Below are 21452 nucleotides of genomic sequence, written 5' to 3'. Positions count from 1 at the left end.
GGTAACATACACATAATACCATTGTATTCATCATGAAGTGTACATTCAGTGGCATTAAATACATTCACATCATTGTACAATCATCATCTCCGTCCACCTCCAGAACTTTTTCATTTTCCCAAAATGAAACGCGGTCCCTCTAACTTCTCGTTTTCCCCCTTCTTCTAGCAACTACCATTCTACTTTCTGTCTCTATAAATTTGACTAGGCTGGGTACCTCTTATAAGTGAAGTCATACAATATTCATCCTTTTGTGTCTGGCTTATTTTACCTAGCATAATATCTTCAAGGTTCATCTATGCTGTTATAGGTGCCAGAATTTCCTTCCTTCTTTAAAATTTAAAGAGTTTTTTATTTTAGAGAGAGTGAGAGCATTCACGAGTGGGGGAGAGGGACAGAGGGAGAGAGACAGAGAGAGACAGAGAATCTCAAGAAGGATCCATGGTCAGCATGGAGCCTGATGCGGGGCTCAATTCCACCACCCTGGAATCAATGACCTTAGCAGAAATGAAGAGTCGGATGCTCAACCAACCGAGCCACCGAGGCGCCCCAGAATTTTCTTCCTTTCTAAGGCTAACCCATATTCCATTTTATGGCTCTATCACAGTTTGTGTATCCATTCCTTCATTGATAAGCATTTAGGTACTTTCCACCTTTTGGCTGCAGTGAATAATACTAAAATGAGCGTTGGCCTACTGATACCCGTTTGAGGCCTTGCTCTCAGTTCTTTTGGGTATATTCCCAGAAGGGGAATTACTGGATCATATGTAATTCTATCTTTAATTTTTTGTGAAACTGCCATACTGTTCTGCACAGCAGCTGAGCCATTTTGCGTTCCCACCAGCCATGCACGCGGGTTCCGTTTTCTCCACATCCTCGCCCCTTGGCATTTTCTGTTTGTTTGCTGGCTTGCTTCTTTGGTAATAGCCATCCTCACGGGTGCGAAGTGGTATCTCATCGCTGTTAGAGTTGGTGTTTAATGTGTGTTCGTGTTGCCTACCGCTAAGGGGAAAGGGTACTATTCTTATCTTAGAACGATGAGTTGAGGAAGAAGTCTTCTGAGTCTAGGATGAACTAGCAGATGAGTTACTCAGTCCCAAGAGATTGCCGATGGCTTGAGGGAAGGACTGGGTCTCCCTGTTCACTCAGACCCTGAAGAAAAGATGAGCAGGTGGCCCTGGTGGCTTGCCCTCAGGGGTTTCATGGTGACCAGGACTGCCGCCTCTCTCACTCCGCCCGAAGGTTTATGGAGAGTGGATTCAAAATAGTTTTTCTGAGAAAAGGTGAATCTCTTTTTTTGTGCGATTGGTAATTGTAAATGTTAGTACCTAATTTATCCTACGTAGCAGGGAAAGCCAGTTTTATGATTGATCTTTCCTCTCCTCACCTTCTGCGCCAGAATTCCTTGGAGATAGGAAATGAAAGTCCTGCCTTTTGCGCATTTGCTGAAGCTTTCGTTTGATTCAGTTGACATTCTTCAGTGGGGTGGGCTGCAGTATCTATTAGTTTTTCTTTGTGGCTCTCTTTTGTTCTTTACTTACATCAATTACTATTTCATAATATCTGTAATCCTGAAGTTTGCAGATGCTTTTCGTTCCCGAAAGCTGAGGTTTTAAATTTTTCTGTGTGGCCCTTAAAAGATCACGCACATGTACTTTTTCTCGCTGATATTCTCCTTACCTATAAAATGATAGTCTAGACGACTGAATTTCAGTGGGACGGGTTACATTTAATGCTCTATAAAAACAATTTTTTTAATGTTTATTTTTGAGAGAGAGAAGAGACACAGAGTTCGAGGGGCAGAGGGGCAGAGAGAGAGGGAGACACAGAATCCGAGGCAGCCTCCAGGCTCTGAGCTGTCAGCACAAAGCCCGACGTGGGGCCTGAACTCCCGAATTGCGAGATCATGACCTGAGCCGACGTCAGATGCTTAACCGACCGAGCCACCCAGGCACCCCAAAACTGGCAATTTTAAAACAAGCTGCTCAGCTTAGTTTGCACAATGGTGTGTCTTTTCTTACATTTAAATAATTTAGATCACAGAGATCGTTCAGTCAGCTACCTGTTTTGTACTTTTCTGTGGCATCAGAGGCCATGTAAAAAGGACAAAATGACAGCCTTCTTCTCAATGCAAACTTTTAATGGTGGAGTCCAGATCCGATTTATGTATACCCATAAGTGCTCTAGAAGCAAATGGAAGCATAAACACAGGAACCCAACTTACCCATAAATGCTCTAGAAGCAAATGGAAGCATAAACACAGGAACCCTACTTACACCTCTGATAGAGATTTCTCTCTTTCTAAACCTGGGCTATAAAATGTATAGTATGCCAGGATCGCCTTAAAAGTCACTTCTTCATCCAAAGGCCATCGTTAAGCCGTTTCAAGAATGACCTGTGACTCAGGAGTCTCGCCTCAATTACACTGATGCTTGAACTTTTAGGAATAGAATTGGCAACAACTAAAGGCGGATCTTTGGGGTCTCTGTCCTTTCCAAGCTGTATTTCTGTTTTGCTCATTTAAGTTGAGGAAGTTAGGAGTGGTAAAGATGAATTTACTGCCTCGTTTTCTTTTTTCTTCTTTCACTTGCTAAGCATTTTCACCCACCAGTGATTTTAATATGTTTTGCTCCATTTGTTTTGGTAGCATCTGTTCAGTCTTTTCTTTCTATTTTGATTTCTTAGTTGGGCCTCTCATTTTCTCTACTAGAAGCAGCTTTTCCGAAAGTTCTTGGGTACCTTTTCTAGACTCTTAAGGAAGTGGTTAAGGGCGCCTGCGTGCCTCGGTTGTTAAGCATCTGACTCTTGAGTTTGGCTCAGGTCATGATCTCAGAGTTCTTGAGTGTGAGCCCCGTGTCAGTCTCTGTGCTGACAGCACGGAGCCTGCTTGGGATTCTCTCTCTCCCTCTCTCCCTCTCTCCCTCTCTGCCCGTCCCCACTAGTGCTCGCTCGCTCGCTCGCTCGCTCTCAAAAACCAATGCATAAACTTAAAAGAAAGTGGATAAGAGAAGTGATGACGTAAAGTATCAAGACTTTAGATCCTGAAGTAGTCCCAAATCGCCCTCCTGGTACAGTGTTATCATTGTCTAGCTGCTGCGTCGAGAGAGCCGCACACATTGTGTGTCCCTTTGTGTCTAATTTCAGATAGAGTTCTTTTGCTTCAAACCCCAGGACCCTTTCCACATTCAGGCGTTGTTAGAAACAGAGACAGTAGGTTGCTCATAATTTAAAATTTTTGTAAATGTTTTTTTAAATTTATTTTTGAAGGAGAGAGAGAGACAGGGTATGAGCGGGGGAGGAGCAGAGAGAGAGAGAGAGACACAGAATTTGAAGCAGGCTCCAGGCTCTGAGCTGTCAGCGCAGAGCTCGACGCAGGGCTCGAACTCACGCGCCGTGAGATCATGACCTGAGCGGAAGTCGGACGCTCAACCGACTGAGCTACCCAGGCGCCCCTTGCTCATAATTTAGAATCCAATTTTTTCCAGTGATGGGAATACAGGTGTTGTTTTTTGATTTGGAAGAGGCTGAAACGTTATGAAGCTGGTAACCCTGTGCCCACGCATGTAAGGAATCTGCCTAAGTAATGCGTGTGACACTGTCTCTGCAACATAGAGGTGGGAAGAATGTAATGGACGGGCAACCTTACTGTGCTTTCCAGTAAGGCTTATAGGATCTCTAACATTTTGGTGTAATTTTTGTATTCACTGCCCAGGAGTTCACACAACGCCAGTTTTTTCCAACTAGAGCCTTTAGTCATAGACCACTAGGCAGGAGAGGAGAAAAGCGTCCAAATAAGAGTTGAAAAGAGGTCTTGAAAAAATTAGCGAGGCCAAAAGAGATACATCTGGGTTAGGGGTGGGATCATTGTTTCCAAGTGCTAAGAAATGGTTTTATGGGGCCACAGAGCAGTATGCTTGTGTGTAGCCCAACCCTGACTTGAGTTCAGAAAGTCTGTATGAAGTGAAGATTCTAATGTGGGTTGATTGTGTTGTCATGAAACTCAATGACTAGAGAGAAGCCAGGGTATCCAGAGAAGCAGTGACTGAAGGCAGTGAATGGAGATGGTCAAGAAATTAGAAATCAGGTGCTGTGGAGAAACAGTGGTCATCGTCGCAAAGAGAGAAGGCTAAACAGTTTGGGAGGAAGTGAAGAATTAGGTGAGGTTCGATGGTTGCTTGTTCTCTGGTCCCCTGATGGCTAAAAAAAGGGGAGCTCCCTCTAACTCGAGGCATGGTGAGCAGGTTAGGAATAAGGGAGAAGTAGCCAATACTGAGGCCTGATCAACTCTTCCTTGTCCTCTGGTGAGGCGGACGTGGAAATCTTTCACTGAAAGTCCCTGTAGAATTAGATAGATAACCATCTGAAACCCATCTGTCTGAAATAAATTAAGGATAATAACTCAGGAGTGGGGAAGAGGTTAGAAACTCCAGAAGCCCGATTCCTGTTCTCTGTCCTCCTTTGTCACCATCTTCCATGAATCGTATTGTTTTCCCTGTGTGGAGCCTGTGGCGAGACTTTGTGGAAAGCAACAAGAGGAACTTCTGCTCTCGGGAACTCAAAAGTGGAAAGCACTGAACAGAACATTCTCCATTGTGGTAGAAAAGGACAAGGAATTTCTCAAGACCAGAAAATGCATCAATTGGGATATTTTACTGTGCACAGTGTCTCCCCCCACTCCTTTAAAAAAAAAACAACAAAAAGTACCTTTTTAAAAATAACCTAGAACTGTAAAAAGTGCCATTTAAGAAAGCACGTGATTAAAATAGGTGATGTCATGTTTTGTTTTGTTTTTTCAAATGAAGGTTTTCTTCCCCTCTATTTTGTGTGTTTTGGTGTCTTTGTGTGTGTTACAGAGAAAGGAGAAGAGAATGGGGAAACATTTTAGTACAGGAAAATGAGAACATGCAAAATGAGTAATGAAAGACATACCATTTGTTCATTTGGTGAGGATCTAATTTGCCTAAAACTCATCATGCCTCAGAGAGAGAATTTCCAGCCTTAAGAGAACTCCTTTTGCACCTGAGATTCGCTACTGAAGAGACTTGTAACTTTGAGTGAATGAATGAATATGTGTGGTAGCTGAGCATAGGCTTAATTGAACTTTTTCTCCAGCAGACCAGGAATCATTCTACCAAAAGATTCCTCTTAAAAGTGCATTGATTCAATCCGTCCACACCCTAAACTCGAATCGTTTAAAAAAAAAAATTCAAGCGTGATTTTTGAAAGGCAGCTAAATCAAAGTATGTTCACATTAAGTGGAGACGGTTGTCAAATAGCTGAGAAATGAAAACAGCTGTGAAATCGATGTCTTTCTTTTTTTTAGGATTGTGATACACTTAAGTAAATTGTTCTAAAAGCTCAGGGGAAAATGAAACCTCAAAATTTGGGGGGTCTGGTTTTCCTCACATTTGTTTTTTCTCCCATTTGAGAAACTGTTTGTAATCATTACTTCGGTTTGTGTTTAAAAAGAGTTTTTCCTTGTGAAGAACTGGAGAACCACTAGAAAACAGAACAATAAAGCTATAGAGACCCTACGCAAATACATCACACCTTTAAATCAGTACTTCTTCAGATGCTGGAAATTGAGGAATCCAGAAGTATCCTCTGTGACCATATGTGAAAACGTTACAAAGTAAACTCAACTTTTTTTTCAGCTACTGTCACGCGTATGAATAGGAATTCATGGGTTTAATTAGAAGAGCGGGGAAATATGTTTTTTAGCTTTGAAAACATGTGATAAAATGCCTCAATACTTTACTTGGGAACAACATTAATTGGAAATGACTCTATCATCTACTTAGTCACTGAGTTTAAGAGCTGATGAATAACTATAAGTAAAGGGTGGTAATAAATGGCAGGCAATGCTCTAAATGGGTGGTGTCTTGTGAATTACCGCCGTGACTCATTTTACATCTGATGTTCTTAACATCCTTCCTAATGACTTCGAGAAGGAAATAGAATGACCCTCTAATAAAAGCTGCCTGTGATTTCTAGTTAGGAGGTGTTGCAAATCAAATCAGGCCTCATGGAAAGAAATCAGTAACGTGGAGAGGTAGGCCATCCTTTCTAGTTATGTTAGTGTATGTTATTTTCTTAAAACTTTATTTTTTGCATTATAAAAGTAATAACTGGTTTGTAGAAACACTGGAAAGTAGAGTAATAGAAAACAAAGTAAAAAGCACTCTCATTTAATCGCTCTGGGGCAAACACTGTTGACTTTTTTGTTTTGTTTTGTTTTTGGTATTTACTTTCAGCCTTTCTTGCCATACATTTTTAACCGGTTGAGATCATACCACACACATAATTTTCTTCACACACATACTTGTGCATCTTTTCCACTTAGCCTTATATAAAATTTCCCATGTCATTACAAACTTAGTGAAACATTACAAACTTCGTGAAACATCTCTCTAAAAAAGGCTGTGGAGTGTTTAGTTGTAAGGCTCTAGGTACCTCGAGGATGTGGGAGAACTGGAATTTGGTGGTTGCGTTGACTCCTGTCAACATTATGTGTGAATCCATATTATATTATATTATATTATATTATATTATAGCTGAAAACGTAGCAGCTTCTTGAAAACATACCAAAAAAACCAACGTAGGAAAGCAGTGTTGGCTTGTGGGCTGGGTCGTGGTGGGCACTCCACAAAGGTTTGTGGAATTTGATACACTACCTGTTGGATCTGAACAGAATTCCACTTGTCTTCTCCTTGCGGATACTGAATGAAGCCTTTAAGAAAGCAGCCTTTGGCAGGAGGCCTGTCCACTTCCAGGTAGAGGACTGTGACTTCAGCTTTGCACGTCTAAGGGTCTGTCGGTAATTTCTACTGGTGGCTGTAGAAATCTGTACCACATGAGTTTATGGTCTCATTTGGCCCATGTTTCTTAACTGCCTCGGGAGGGGTATCTGTTTGGCCTAACGATTTAGGATTTCTTCATCTCTTATTGAATGGATGCCAAGCTTTGTAAAAGATGGCTCGGAGTGATTTTTTATGGTGGTGTGTTTGCTCCTAAGGCTCAAAATTCTCAATAAAAGGCTTTCTGTTCTCTGACAACAGGCCATTTTTCCCAGACACACGCCTTGTTTTTCCATCGTTAACAGTAGATAACAGTTTGGATGCAGCCAGAAGCAGTTGGCACGGGCCTGTATTTGAGGGGCTTCTGGAACAGTCTTCCGGCCACTCACTGCAGGGCGCCACCTTAACTGAAGCTTTATTGACCTGAAAGCTCTGTGGGTTGTCGGCTCTGGCCTTAGTTGTTTCTCCGAGTTTCTTTGTGTTGTCTGCTTTTCCTCCCAGGCGGTGACTCTATGGTGATTGCTATTGCTTTTCTTCCTTGCTCATTTTTCAGAATTATCGCTCTGTTCCAAGCTCGTCTCTGCTGCGTGACCGTCTTGTAAAAGTCGCTTCATGCTCTCCATTCCCCAAGCAAAGGAATGGGGCAGTTTAACCTGCCGTTTTGAAAAGCTGCCGTAATCAAAACAGTCAGTCTTTGTAACTAGATTCATAAAGAAGCATTATAGTGATTGATTTTTTTATTCAGTAAAATTCAACAACGGCAGTAATGGCTAAGTACTTCATATGCATTTTTTCCTTGTAATCCTAGAAAATCTATAAGGTACGTGTTATCATCTCCATTTCAGACAAGGAGACAGAGGTATAGAGACGTGAAGTGACCTGCCCAAGATCGCATACTCTTTGCTCTTAGAGAGGAACCCTACTTAATACTAATTCGCTCCTCTTGCCAGATGCTATCATGAAAGCCGGGGGGGGGGGGGCAGCTTTACTTGTTCCGTTCTTCTATCACCAGCACCTAGAAAACACATTGTACATAGAACTTTCTCCATAGATCTAAATATTTTTGATGAATGTTGAATTTATTGTCGACTGGAGGAAACTCTGAGTGTTTAGTGTCTCCAATGAATACAGAGATTAGCAGGACACAGTTCTCGCCCCCCCCCCTTACGTTCTAGTCAGTTAAACAGACACAGACATAAGTAGCCATAAATACAGAGAGTGTAGTCAGTGCTGTTCACGAGACTCCAAGCAACCACAGTAGGACCGTGGAGAGGGTGAGAAAGTTCCAGTGGTTGACATGTAGGATGTTTTCATGGACGGCACAGATTTTGTGTTCACTCCTCATTGACGAGTGAGCATGTTGTAGTCATTAATACCTAGAATGCCCTGAGATTAATTTGATCTCTCTTTGAGGATCTCCGTTGTTGAAGCACCTCAGGGTGCCCTTTCTAAGAATTTCACTCTCTGTCTAGAAGATATAACCAGTGTGTACCTGACCTCTGGGTATATTTAGGAAGTTCCTGTTTTGAAAAAGTATGTGATGTGAACTTGTTCTTTGCAGTGAAAGAAAATGTAAAGTGAGTGTGATTGAGTCTTAAAATTTTGATGCAGTTTTCTCTTGCCTTCTTCTATAAAATCGGGGAGACCGGATGATTTTTTTAAAAAAGGAGTAAGTGTTGTTCTTTGGGAGTCTGGAGCAAGCAATGAAAGTGAAGAATGAGTCCTGCAGCATTAAAGTCAGAGCCGTATAGCAGGAGCCAGATTGAGAGATCGTCTCGATGGAAGGAGTGTTTCCCGTAAGACTGAAATGAGCTTCTGGACAAAGATGAGTTTGTTCTCCAGCTCACCTTGTTTGATGCTGTCTGCGCCCCTGATTATTTTATGGTTAAATATTAAGTATCAGGATAGGATACCAGAGGGTCATGAGCAGTTTCTTGCCTTTCTAGTTAACATTCATACTTAGAGAGAGGCTTGTAGGGAAAGAGAGGTATACTCTTAGCCTTTTAAGAAGTTGTGATAAAATATACCTAATATAAAATTTACCATTTTAATAATTTGTGAGTGCACACTTCCGTGACAGTAAGTCCATTTACGTTGTTGTGCAGCCGTCACCACTGTCTCCAGAAATCGTTTCACCCTGCAGAACTGAAACTCTGTCCCCCATAAACACTAACTCCGCATTCCCCCTCCCCTCAGCCCTTGAAAACAACCCTTCTGCTTTCTGTCTCCATGAATCTGACTACTCTAGGTGCCTCGTGTGAGTGGAATCATACAGTATCTGTCTTTCTGTGACAGGCTTATTTCACTTAGTATAATGTTTTCAAGGTTCGTCCATGTTGTACCATGTTTCAGGATTTCCTTCTTTTTGAAGGCTGACTGATATTCCACTGTATGCCCTAGCCTTATAAATAGCGGTTTGATCGAAAACAAAACAATAAAACATCGCTCCAAATATTACCTCCTCTGTGACTGAAACAATTTCATTTCCCTTTCTTGCTCTGAAGGACATAAAATCTTCTCTGGAAATTTCTTTTGGGGAAACAAATTTCCCACTTTCATCTCTAGCAAAGACATTTTGGGAGACTTAGTTGGCTCAACTATTTACTTTACACTTGTCAGATTAGAAAGATGCTTTTTCATTTGTGTCAAGAACTTCTTAGGTATCTCTGTTTTTTAAAAAAAATATTTTCATTTTTGGGGGCACCTAGGTGGTTCAGTCAGTTAAGCGTCCAACTTTGGCTCAGGTCATAATCTTGCAGTTCATGAGTTCGGGCCCTGCACCAGGCTCTGTGCTGACAGCTTGGAGCCTGGAGCCTGCTTCTGATTCTGGGTCTCCCTCTCTATCTGTGCCCCTCCCCTTCTTGTACTCTGTCTCTCTTTCTTTCTCTCTCTCTCTCAAAAATAAATAAAACATTCAAAAAATCTTTTTTTCATATTTTCATTTTCAAATAGTAGATTGATTGGTGTTTTAACAGTAAGCTGACTGTTCACAGCTATCACAGGCCTACTTTTTCTACAAAACGTCACCACGCCAGCCTCAGAGCACTGAGAACACATTCACTGTGATTCTTCACATTAGGATAGATTCTCCGAAATGCATCCCCGAGTCTCTGTGTTGGGCCTGTTTTGCTTCTTGTAATCAGTATCTGAACTTAATGTTGTTCTTGGCATGTCATTGGCACTCTGTACCCACGTCGAATGCATATATGTAGACTTAAGGACGTAACAGAGCTTGGGTTTTGTCCGTGTATATCCAAACCAGTTCACGATCACCGATTTCTCCCCGTGGTGACCATGGAGTAGAGAGAGGTAGGTGGTCTAAATACTTCTCGAACCTCTCTTTTACACTTTCACCCTCACTGCCTCAGTTGGATCACTCCATCATCCTCCTCTTCACCTCCTTGACTTGTGCATGTCTTTCCTTTCTTCTTCATTCCTTCCAATGCCACTGGATCATTGGTCTTAAAGTCAGTAATTTGACCACACCACACCTCTGCTTGCTGCTGGTTGCCTTTAAGATAATGCGCAAACTTACCATGGGCCCCAACTTACCTTGCTGGCCTCCTGACCCAGGAAGCTCTCCCTTCCTCCACCCGTGACTGCACCGCCCCCTTCCCCACAAACATTCTCGCCTATGCTCCTGCTTTTCTTCAGGTAGAATACCCTTTCCATCATTCTCTACCCAGCAAGTTTCTGCTCACTCTTCAGAAGCTGCCTCATGCTTCATCGTTGCTGTGAGTCTTATTTTCCAATGTGGAACTATTAATAGCTCCTGTTTTCTCTTCTCTACACCTTTGTTGTAGTGTTTATCTCTTTGTACTATGATGCTCTGTTAACGAGTCTGAGACGGACTGTTAAATTTTGAACTCGGTAAAGATCCAGGACTCTGCCCATCCCATCTTTGTTAACCTAGCCTGCGGCATAGATCATGGCTCATGGTAGTTCTGGAAAAGAGTGCTGAAGGAAGGAAGGAAGGAAGGGAGGAAGGGAGGGAGGGAGGGAGGGGGCAGGCCAACATTCTATATTTCTGAGGTATAAAGGAAAACTACTAAGTGTGGTTTTGCCCTCAAGTATGCCATAAAACTGCCGTGATCCATCGTGGGCTGCGTGTCAGTAGAAACATTACTGAAACCTTGATTTAGCCAGTTGGACTTCCCTTGAACCTTAAAAGTGAGATGGGATTCAAATACACTGGGGGAGGAGGTGCTATCCCCGGCAAGGGAAATAGCCTAGACTATGTTATGATTAAATAAATCAAAATATTTTAAATCCGGAGAGCATCTTTGTATGTTAATTGAATTCATACAGCTACTTTATAGAAAAATTAGGACTCGGTCCACAAAAGTACAGCAAGTGTCATGTGAAAGCCCTGGATGAACGACACTCAGACCAGGCCCATGGTATGTACTCCTGCCATAACATCCTTCTGTCTCCTTTAACCATACTCTTTAAATTCTCCAGATGCATCTAAAAAGGGAGCATTGTTAAGCAAAAGATAAAAGTAATCCTCTAGTAGAAAGAAGGGTTATGTTTTCCTTTTATCTGTCATAGCGGTGGAAAATAGTCTTTTAGGGCATAATGGCGAATTGTATTTTGTCAAAGTGGTATATGAAATGGAAATTTACTTTGGCCTGTTCATCCTCTGTGAAAAAGATGATCTTACAACAAAATAGGATGCAGGCTTCTCTCTTGGGCACAGTGGAGGTAAAATATAAGCAGTATTTTCATATACCGTCAGATGTTTGGAGAGCTGCCTTCTATGATTTTAATGTTGTCTGAATGTACATTCTCCACCTCATTGAGCACTTAAGTAGGTTTTGATTTGTTCTTCAACACTGCATTTCCCCAGCATGAGTGAAGCCCCTACTAAACATTCAATAAGTTATTTTGTTTTGACAAAGAGAAAATCCTACCTGTGAATGTGTTCTATGGATCTTGCCAGTCTTTTTAGGGCATGGTCTCTAGAGCTATTGAAAATGCAAACAAATGACCCAAATGAGCAAATCTTGGCAGAAGATAAAGTGCGTGATAAATGGTAGAATTGGCTCCAATTCTCGGATACATCTTTCGACTGATACACACAAATGCACACATGTGTCTCAGGAAGAGAGAGAAATATACTAATGTAAAGCAGACTCCATATATACATGTTCAGTAGAATGATAGATACTAAAGTTTTTATTGTACAGATTGAAAGAGTAAAGCCTGGAAGGCCTAATGGAGGCATCAAAGATGGGCATCCGTGTTTTATATTCAGAAAAAGGTTGCTAATAGTCTTAAGAGTACAGGGAAAGGTACCAGCCACTGAGAGATATAGCAGGTTGCAGCAATTGGAAGTAAATGTCTTCAGGGCTTTGGGACTTTCTGTGAACGGCCATTAAGAAGCAGTATATATTCAGAGTGTTTTAAGGGAGATAGTAAGGGGTGATAGTGGAGGTTGACTAAAAGTTGAGTCTCATGGGAGATCAGAGGCAGTAGCCTGAATTGGGGAATAGGATCCTTGTCTAGAAAACTAGTGGAATGGTCTCTGTGATAGTAACAGGGCTCTAGGCTGGGGTCAGAGAAGAAGGGGCAAATCTGAAAACAGAGCTTTGGTGGTGGATTTGACAGGAGAACATGCAGTAAGAGTGTAATCAAGGGTGGATTCCAAGTCATGAGTCTAGGAAACAAAGAGGATGAGCCAGGAGACTTCAGGAAGTAGAGGCAGTGATGTTCATCCAGCTCTTCCATACACTACTCATTCTTGTGATGTGTTCATAAGTAGCACAAGAAGTACTGGTTGAGCTTAGAAGACACTTAGATAATGCTAAGGTTAAACGGTAACTACAGGACTTCTCAGAGCTTTTAATTTGCTATTATGCAAGGATTAGATCGAGTGTTCTATGTTTTCCATATTTACCAGATTGTGGGATTCGGTGTTTTGGCACTTGCTAGTTGGTACGACATCTTGGGAGCATACTTTGGAAAATGATTTCAGCACAAGAGAATGGGGTGTGTGTGTGTGTGTGTATGTGTGTGTGTGTGTGTGTGTGCGCGCGCGTGCGCGCGCGTGGGTGCGCATGTATGTACACATACCTGGATGATAATAAATCCTCCACATGAGGGTTTTTTGATCATAATAGGTAGGAACTTGAGAGAACGCGAGGGAACAGGCTAGGATGAAGAGTTGGAAGTCACAGGCAGAGAGCTGTCTACCAGGAACATGGCTGAGATTGGATTCTTCTTTATGGTGACCAGTAATTAATAGGAGGTTGGGGGTGTGCGCCTGGGAACAAGAGAGTAAGCCAGGGGTGACAGAGGTCTAGGAAGTAATCCTGGAAAATATGCTGTCACCAGAGATTATGCTGCAAAGAGCTGATACAGGACAGTGACAAACAGTGGGCCCTCCTAGTCTCGTTTGTCAAGAAGGAACTCTCCACTCATTCACCAGTTGTCTTGGGAGGTTGTTAATGCTAGGGTAACACATGCATCCGTGGCATCCTCAAACTCCCTGCTCTGTTCAACACTTACTAACCCTTTACTTTGTAGAGAGAGTAATTTACATCTAGGTCCTGCTCTCAAGGAGGCCACTATTTCTGAAGAGAAAAGGAGAGAAAAGCAGTTAAACTTTCTAAGCGTAATACAGCTAACAAATGCTTCTAAAGGAGCTATGGATCTGACCGGGTCTTTGACTATGATTGGGCAAAGAGGTTTAACGTAATTTGAACTTTTGCTAACTTTTCAAGACAACTGGGGAAATAAACATTATATGGGTAACCGTAAGTCTGAAGCCCAATTTTAAAATCAGGAGATTACTTAAGAAGTTTTTTTCTTATAGTGGTGTTTAAAAATAGACTGAAGCATGCCTCTCGGAGATGTCAGAAATGACACAGTGGTATCTGAGGTGTTTTAAAGATGACCTCTGACCCTAGAATGGAGCTACAAATATATTTTTTCTTTTACTGGACCATGTATTTTATCTTTAGAATTTTGAGTTGTATTTTATTCCGGCGTATGTCCTGTTGGTATCAAATAGTTTAAGCTGAGCCAGCCAAAGGCGGACGAATTGACAGTTGCTAATGTAAATTTCCCAGCGAGTAGAAAAGGCTCCCATTAGAAGCTCACAGGCCCCCATTGTGAAGACGCTCCTTTGTGCTTGTTCTCTTCTGGCTCTGACATGAGCTGGCTCACAGGGCTTAGGCTCTGCTCCTACCGTTCTCTGCTGAGCACCAAGCAGACTTTTCCTAATACCATCGATTAGAGGTGTTCATGAAAGGAATGTGTAAAAATAAATATTAAAAGTTGACAGTGAGTTTTAATAGTTTGTGTATCTTTCTGAGTTACGATGGTAAATGAAAGCTAAAAGGTTGTGGATAGGGTTATATATAGATCCTGTTTCTCTTTTCTCCTGTCACTATCTCCCATAGCCTTTACCTCTCCATATCTTGTATATGACTCACATTTGGGAGAACCATGCCAAATGGTTGGACACTCGTCAACACACTACTCTGGAGAACCCAATGAATTGCTGTTTCAGTGTTGGTGATAATGTGAAACATCCTCCTGCCTTTTCGTCTGCTTCCCTCCCTCACGTTGAGCAGGCACTTAATAAATCTGTGCTGAGCATAAAGGGAAGGAGTAGCGTTAAACACGAAGGTAGTAAAAGGAATGCCTTGAAAGAACCATCTTTTATCTTGTATTTTACCAGCTGTTTGAAAAGTCATCTCTTGTGTTTGGCTTTATGTGAACACTTGAGTAATGTCTACATATAGCTTCTCAGAAAATCACCCTCTTCTGGAATAGGTATCCGAAAGCCTGGTCTACCAACAGAGAGACTTCACTGATTGAATATAGGGCTCTCTCTCTCTCTCTCTCTCTTTCCTCCCTACCCACTGAACCTGATTGCCTCTGTGATTAAGAGTTATGCGTAGTATTCTGGGGCGCCTGGGTGGCGCAGTCGGGTAGGCGTCCGACTTCATCCAGGTCACGATCTCACGGTCCGTGAGTTCGAGCCCCGCGTCAGGCTCTGGGCTGATGGCTCGGAGCCTGGAGCCTGTTTCCGATTCTGTGTCTCCCTCTCTCTCTGCCCCTCCCCCGTTCATGCTCTGTCTCTCTCTGTCCCAAAAATAAATAAACGTTGAAAAAAAAAAATTAAAAAAAAAAAAAAAAAAAGAGTTATGCGTAGTATTCTGAGAGGAGACTTTCAGAGATGGGACTTAAACTTCCTTCTCCTTAGCATTGTCCTATAATTAGAAAATTTTATACATTCAAAGGAGTTTGCATCTGAATTAGAATAAAGTCACAGGAGTGACTTGGTTTGAGCAGGACCCTGGTCTCACGCTCCAGCGGTCACAAAGAGAAACAGATCTATTAGTCATTAGGGAACTGGATTCTACTGGGCTCACATCCAGGGATTGTCTTTCCTACAAGCGTTAATTTCTTCATTTTGGCACAGAAGAGGGGAAAAAAATTACTTGCTCCAGTAACTGAAATCATATGGGGGTTATCTTTCTTGATGCTGTATTACCAGATCTTGTAGAGCTAGGAATATATATGATCGCTCCTACTTACTACACACAAAATCGCCCAGAAACTTTATGTAGGGTTCTGTCGAGAAAGCTAGTAGGAGAAAGGCTTCTGGTCTTAAATATTCGAAGGAACGCTTTTTTTAATTGTTTATTTTTAAAAGTCATTTTTTTAAATGGACATTAGGATGTGGTAGGAGAGGCAAAAGTTGATGGCAGCCTGGTGATTACTGTTTGTTGAAGTAGATCAATAGCAATAGTAGCTCATTGTCAGTGGCAACCAATAGTTGTCGATTTGTAGAGCTTTCACCTTTATGCAGCCGTCCATATGTACATGTCTTCCGAGACCAAGCAGTGGCTTCCAAGCTGGGGGGCAAGCAGAGCAGAGTAGCACAGATGTGGCCACTAAGAGGTCTTTAGACCACAGCACGGAGAAGAGGAAGCGCTCAGCTGTTCCTTCACAAGGCAGATGGTAAAATGGGCCTGTTTGCACATCTCTTAGGAGTGAAAGAGCCGGGTCCTGAGCTGAGTCCACACAGCCCCCAAGTGCATGGCCGGTGCTTGTCCTGGATAAGCCATCTTCTTAGGGCACCCAGAGGGCAAGATCTTGGAACCCTGCCGAGGAAGCAAGGAATGGAGATGCTGAATCCTCTTCCACAGCTGCTATAAGCCTAACGTCCTTCGTCACTGCCTTAAAGTGGATGAGAGATGTCTGGATGTGATTTCCTGATTTTTCTGTCTCCTTAGGCCTGGCCTTCAATTATATCTGACCTATGTGTGTACTGGAGCTAGGCATTGCCCTTTAAAGTTTTTTTTAAATGTTTATTTATTTTGAAGGGGAGGGAGGAAGAGAGAGAGAGAGACAGAGAGACAGAGAGAGAGAATCTCAAGCAGGCTCCACATTCAGCGTGGAGCCCAACTCAGGGCTCGATCTCAGGACCGTGAGATCATGACCTGAGCCAAAATCTAGAGTTGGACACTTAACTGACTCAGCCACCCAGGCGCCCCTAGGCATTGCCCTTTGCAAGTTCGGGTTCTGTTCACTTTTAGCCCACTGGACCAAAGATGTTTTCAGAGGTGTAGGGGAAGCTGAAAGCCGGGTGGGAAAGCAGTAATTCATTACTCCTTGTCTTTGTTGTTGGATTTAGAGGAAGGGCGGAGGACAGAGGTTCTCAAAGGGGGCATTTAGAAAGGCGTAGGGCATTTGGGGTGGATGCATTGACGGAGGAGCACTGCAGGCTATTAGTGGGCAGGAGCAAAGGTCACCTAATGTCCTTTAGTGTGAGACAGTCTCCTACAATGAAGCGATGTCCCACCTAACATGCCCATAGAGGGAAACACTGTGGAGGAGCAGCAGGACGTGGCTCTCCCTGGAGGTCACTACAATCATGCAGATCTGCCCACTTGACCTTCATGGTAGTATGAGGCTAGGTATGGTCTTCCGTTGTTGGTACAAAACCATCTTTCCGTCCATTCGTCCATCTGTCCCATCCATCCTTCTAGGGCTTCTTTGGTGAAGAATCTCATGGCCACCTATGTCCCCATTCTTTCCCCTCAGTGACATTGTCACCCTGTTGGCTCTCCTAAACTCTCATTCCTCTCTGCACTGACTGATTTAGTAGGAATGACCAATTGTTATGCCAGCTGAGAATAGAGAAGGTAGAAGGCAACAAAGCCTTCTGGAAAGAGAGAGAGAAGAGGAAGAAGAGTGAAAAAGACAGCTTATGATTTATATAGATATGAGAATAGGCACCTGAGTTGTTAATCCTTGAAAGGTATTTGGCTAGTGCTAATGGAATCCCTCCTACCTCTGGGTCAGTGCTTCTCAATCTCGAGTGTGCATCAGCGTCCCCTGGAGGGTGTGTTCAGACAGAGACTGCCAGGAACCATCCCCAGAGTTTCTGATTGAGAAAGCCTGGGGTGGGGCCCGGGAATTTGCTTTACTAACAAGTTCCCGGTGATACCCGTGCCACTCGCCTGGGAACCATACTTCTCTAGCTCTTAGAGAAGAGAGCAACTCCTGAATACTTCCCATCTCTGGGACGCCTGGGAGACCAAGCTGAGAGGGGAGGATCTTGACTTACTCTTGACCTTCAATCATGGCCCAAGAGGAAGGAAGGAGGAGCTAATAAGCCCAGCACCCCTGGAAGGTGAGTGCATTTTCAGCCACACCATCACCCCTGTTGCTGGGATCCATGCAAAGGCCATCGTGCTGTATTTTCTGAAATAGCAAGAAAACAGAACAGAGTAAGCTGTTCTTTACGTGTTTTTCTGTATAGAAGTAAGTGTATTTAACCGGTGGATCTTCTTGATGTCTGTTAGCTTGCACTGTCCTGTGAACCAGGGCATCAGGGACCACGGGCAGTGCTTCCTTTTGTTACTAAATAAGGGGGAGTTGTCTGAGCATACAACCTATGAAGGTCTCTAAAGGAAGGCACCTGGTTTAACGCCCAAACCACTGGAAGCTTCATTTTTTTTTTCCCAGACAGGAACCCAAGTCAGGATTGAGCATAGTGTTTCCTTCTGCATATTCCTGATTTCTTCTCTCCACTGTCAGTGAAAACTGACGTGCCAGTGGTTTTTCTTTTCTTCTTCCTAATGAGTTAATGGCAGTGATACTTTAGTCTGGTCCGAAAGGGAAAAACAGAGATTGATGGCGATGCTGTTGGAAGTGTGAACAGGAATGTGAATGACACTTTGACAGTGCCTACTTTTCCTGTCAGTTCCTGGTTTTTGAAGATAATTCTAAGAACGGTTTCTCATCAAATTTGACCTTATGGCCGAATAACAACACACTTTTTTCCTCCTTGATGTTTCCTTGGAATCACAAAATATTATTTAGTTGGAGTACTTAGCAGCAGTGGAGGGGTGGCATAATATTTTGGATTTCATTTTTTATCCAATTTAGAAAGCCCTGTGGCACTAAATAAAAATGTCACTGTGTAAAATGTAAAAGCTTTCTGTCACAAATGTTTTTAAAAATTCATAAAGGGCTGAGGATTTGATTTATCTTTTCCTCTTTCTGTGATTTATTCATATTTAATGTTAGTTTCAACATTTGAAGCATCAAGGACTTTTTCAAATTAAAAACTGTGGTGAATCAGTCTTATTTGAAGAAACATTCCGCCATGCCAATTCATTCCTGTTCACGTGTTCAAGGTGCAGCTATGTTTGGCTTTCCCAGTGGCTGGAATTCTCGCTAGGGAAACCCTTCGTTGCTGGGGAGGTTGAATTGCCCCAGCTACTTGATGTTGACAGCCATTTCCCAGGTATCAATAGACCATTTCCTCGGGCATTAATCATTATCACACAAATGTGGTGGCAAAGGAGAAGAGTGGGAAGGGACCTTGCCTTTGGAAGCAGCATTTTGTTTACTGTCTGTTTTTTCATTTTTGGTGCCTTTGAGCCTCTGAGTCACTTGTGTTTTCAGAAACATCTTTAGTCAGTGACAGTATCAGTCTTTTCTGTGGATGGTTTATTAATAATGAATGATAATAGAATTAGCCTGGAACGAAGGGAAGAAAATGAACTCCACACAAACTCATCATTTTTTTTTTTTTTTTACTAGTAAATAGACACCCAGGGTCTGTGGCACAGGCCTTTCTTAAAGCCCTGGAAGGTTAAAAGGCTGGAAGGAAGAGCGCTGTGGGCTCCCCTCGTTCCACTTTTAGGGCAGATAGACCTGTGCTAGAGGATGTGGGCGTGTTCGCTCCCACCCCACGAGGCACGGTGCATTTTCCGCGGCTGGGGCATGCGATAAGGCACACCTGCCCTGGACATTCTTGCTTCTGCCTGTCCTTCCACCTGCCCATCCACTTGTCCTTCTGGCCCTCCCTCCCTTTATCCTTCCCGTCTTTCTGTCTTTTTATCCTTTTCTTCTTACTATCATTCTTCCACTCTGCACACACTCTTGAGTGCCTCCTCTGGGCCAGGTGTTGTGCCTCCACGGATATAGTCAGCTTCTCATCAAGTGAGGGGAAAGGTACCTGTCTACTTTGCTGAAAATCATCAGCCTTTTAGTAAGAGCATCAAGGAAGAATGGGAATAAAAGGTTTGGAGGGCCTACAAGGATGAAACCCTTTCTCCCTGGTTCTCTCACGTGCTTGTTATGCTTGTTATCGAGGCTCTGACCTGTCAAAGAATGGCAGCCCCTGCTCGGAGCAGCCACGCCTCGAGGGTGTGGTTTTTAGAAACAGTTGTGAACATTTTGTCATCATGAACTTGATTTTCTTTCTTTGCTTAATGGAGGGAATCATCTAGTTAAGTAAAATGATCTCTTTCCTCCTCAGACAATTGGAAAGAAGTTACCTCCAACGACGGCAACTCCAGACTCGTCAAAACCAGAAATGGACGGCAGGACAAAGAGTGAGTTTCCTTATTTATCCATATTTTACATTTGGAAGCAGTTAAGGGTTTTTCAGTCATGGACGTGCTTTTGAAAAATCCTCACATAATCCTAATGGCTGTTTAACTTTTTAAATTAAGTCTTTTAAATTTCAGTATGGTTAACATACAGTGTTATATTAGTTTCAGGTATACAATATCATGACTCAACAATTCTGTACATTACTCAGGGCCCATCATGATAAGTGTACTCTTTAATCCCCTTCACCTTAATGGCGTTTTAAAATACATCAGAAAAAATATACCCAAATGTGTTCCACTGGGTCCTACCAGTGGGTGGGCACAAGTTAGATTTGGCACTCTTGGGGGATTTTCTTCTTTATGGAATGTGGTTCTTTCCTGCCGCCTGTATCAGAGCTGGGGCTTATCCATATATACCCAATCACTTTGCATCATTCAGGAGGCAGAAAGGCTGTAGAGAATGGCAATTCAAGCATTTGGGGGATTCATAGGCCTTTAAGTCAGGGAGGCCCTACCTTCTCGCCTCAGCACTCAGCCAGCACTCCCAGCCCTTGCCTGCCTGCCTGCCTGCCTGCCTGCCTGCCAGCCAGCATCCTCAGTGCGTCTCGACTAAAATCTCTCTACACGCAGATGTCTTTCTTCCATTGAGCCACATACGCTCTTCCTGGAATTTTTACCCACGAATTTTAGTCTCTGGGTCTACAATGATATTAGCCCATTTTTCTCCTAACAGCCCTTTAAGTGTTTGAGGATAGTTGTCTCCCTAACGCCTTCCTAAAGGTCCTATTTCCTGTTCTGGATGGTTGCCAGATAAAATACAGGATGCTCAGTACATTTGCATTTCAGATAAACAGTGAATAATTTTTTGGTTATAAGTATGTCCCCCGTACTCTTTGTTGTTTATCTGAAATGCAAATATACCTGGGCGTCCTGAATTTGTAGTTGTTAATCTGGCAAGCCTCCAATCCCTTTAGCTATCCTTTCAGTAACTAGGGCATTCTGGACAGGCTCTGGTCAGAAACAATTACTTCAGTTCCTTCTAGGGATTTTATTTTTTTTTTTCCAGCTTCAGATTTTCTTATGAGCATAATGTGGACAGACTGCTAATATAGTTTGGAAAGCCAAAGATTGAGAGAACATAAATCACACATATATAATTATGATTAATATAAGAGCAAGCACAGCTTTATCCTTTTAATTGAGAAATAATATACCATTCAAAAGCAAATGAGGGGTACTGCCTTAGACTTAGGAAAATGAATTTGTGGGATTTGCCAAACCAGAAATGGTGGTTTTGATAAACAAGTTCATGGAAGATACAGATGCAGGTGCTGTAGCTGTGCCTTGGTGTGGAAGGTTCAGATGAGGTCTGGTGCCTTCCATGTGGTAATGCTGTTGTCCAACTCCTGGTCAGAGGCAGAAAGCCCGCTTGTCTAATACTCTAATGCAGGGGTTCTCACACTTGAGTGGACCCCAGAATCACCCGGGGAGCTGGGCCCCACCCCCCAGGTTGCTGGGCCCCGCCTCCACAATTTCTGAGTCATTAGTCCAGTGGGACCTGGAACTTTGCTTTTCTAAGGAATTCCCAGGTGCTGCTGCTGCGCCTGGTTTAGGGCCCACACTTCCAGAACCACTGTTTGGAACTCATCAATATTCCTCAGGACAACCTGGCCCTGCGTTTATTCATGCAGGTTATACACTTTTATGCTAAACCTACCTTTAGGCACTAAAGAATTTTCTTTCTTTCTTTCTTTCTTTCTTTCTTTCTTTCTTTCTTTCTTTCTTT

General features: G+C 42.8%; 1 protein-coding gene across 5 annotated transcripts in view; it reads left to right on the top strand.

Annotated features, from left to right (window-relative positions):
- SH3KBP1 (SH3 domain containing kinase binding protein 1) overlaps positions 1 to 21452 on the top strand; it is a 328594-nt gene that overhangs the window by 210386 nt on the left and 96756 nt on the right. For all 5 annotated transcript variants that reach the window (XM_049643565.1, XM_049643564.1, XM_049643561.1 and 2 more), the window contains one exon: positions 19591 to 19666. In XM_049643565.1, coding sequence (XP_049499522.1) covers positions 19591 to 19666 — 76 coding nt within the window. The remainder of the gene's footprint in view (positions 1 to 19590; positions 19667 to 21452) is intronic.

Source organism: Panthera uncia, chromosome X, assembly GCF_023721935.1.
Source record: "Panthera uncia isolate 11264 chromosome X, Puncia_PCG_1.0, whole genome shotgun sequence".
NCBI lineage: Eukaryota > Metazoa > Chordata > Mammalia > Carnivora > Felidae > Panthera > Panthera uncia.
This window is presented reverse-complemented; position numbering and strand designations above follow the sequence as displayed.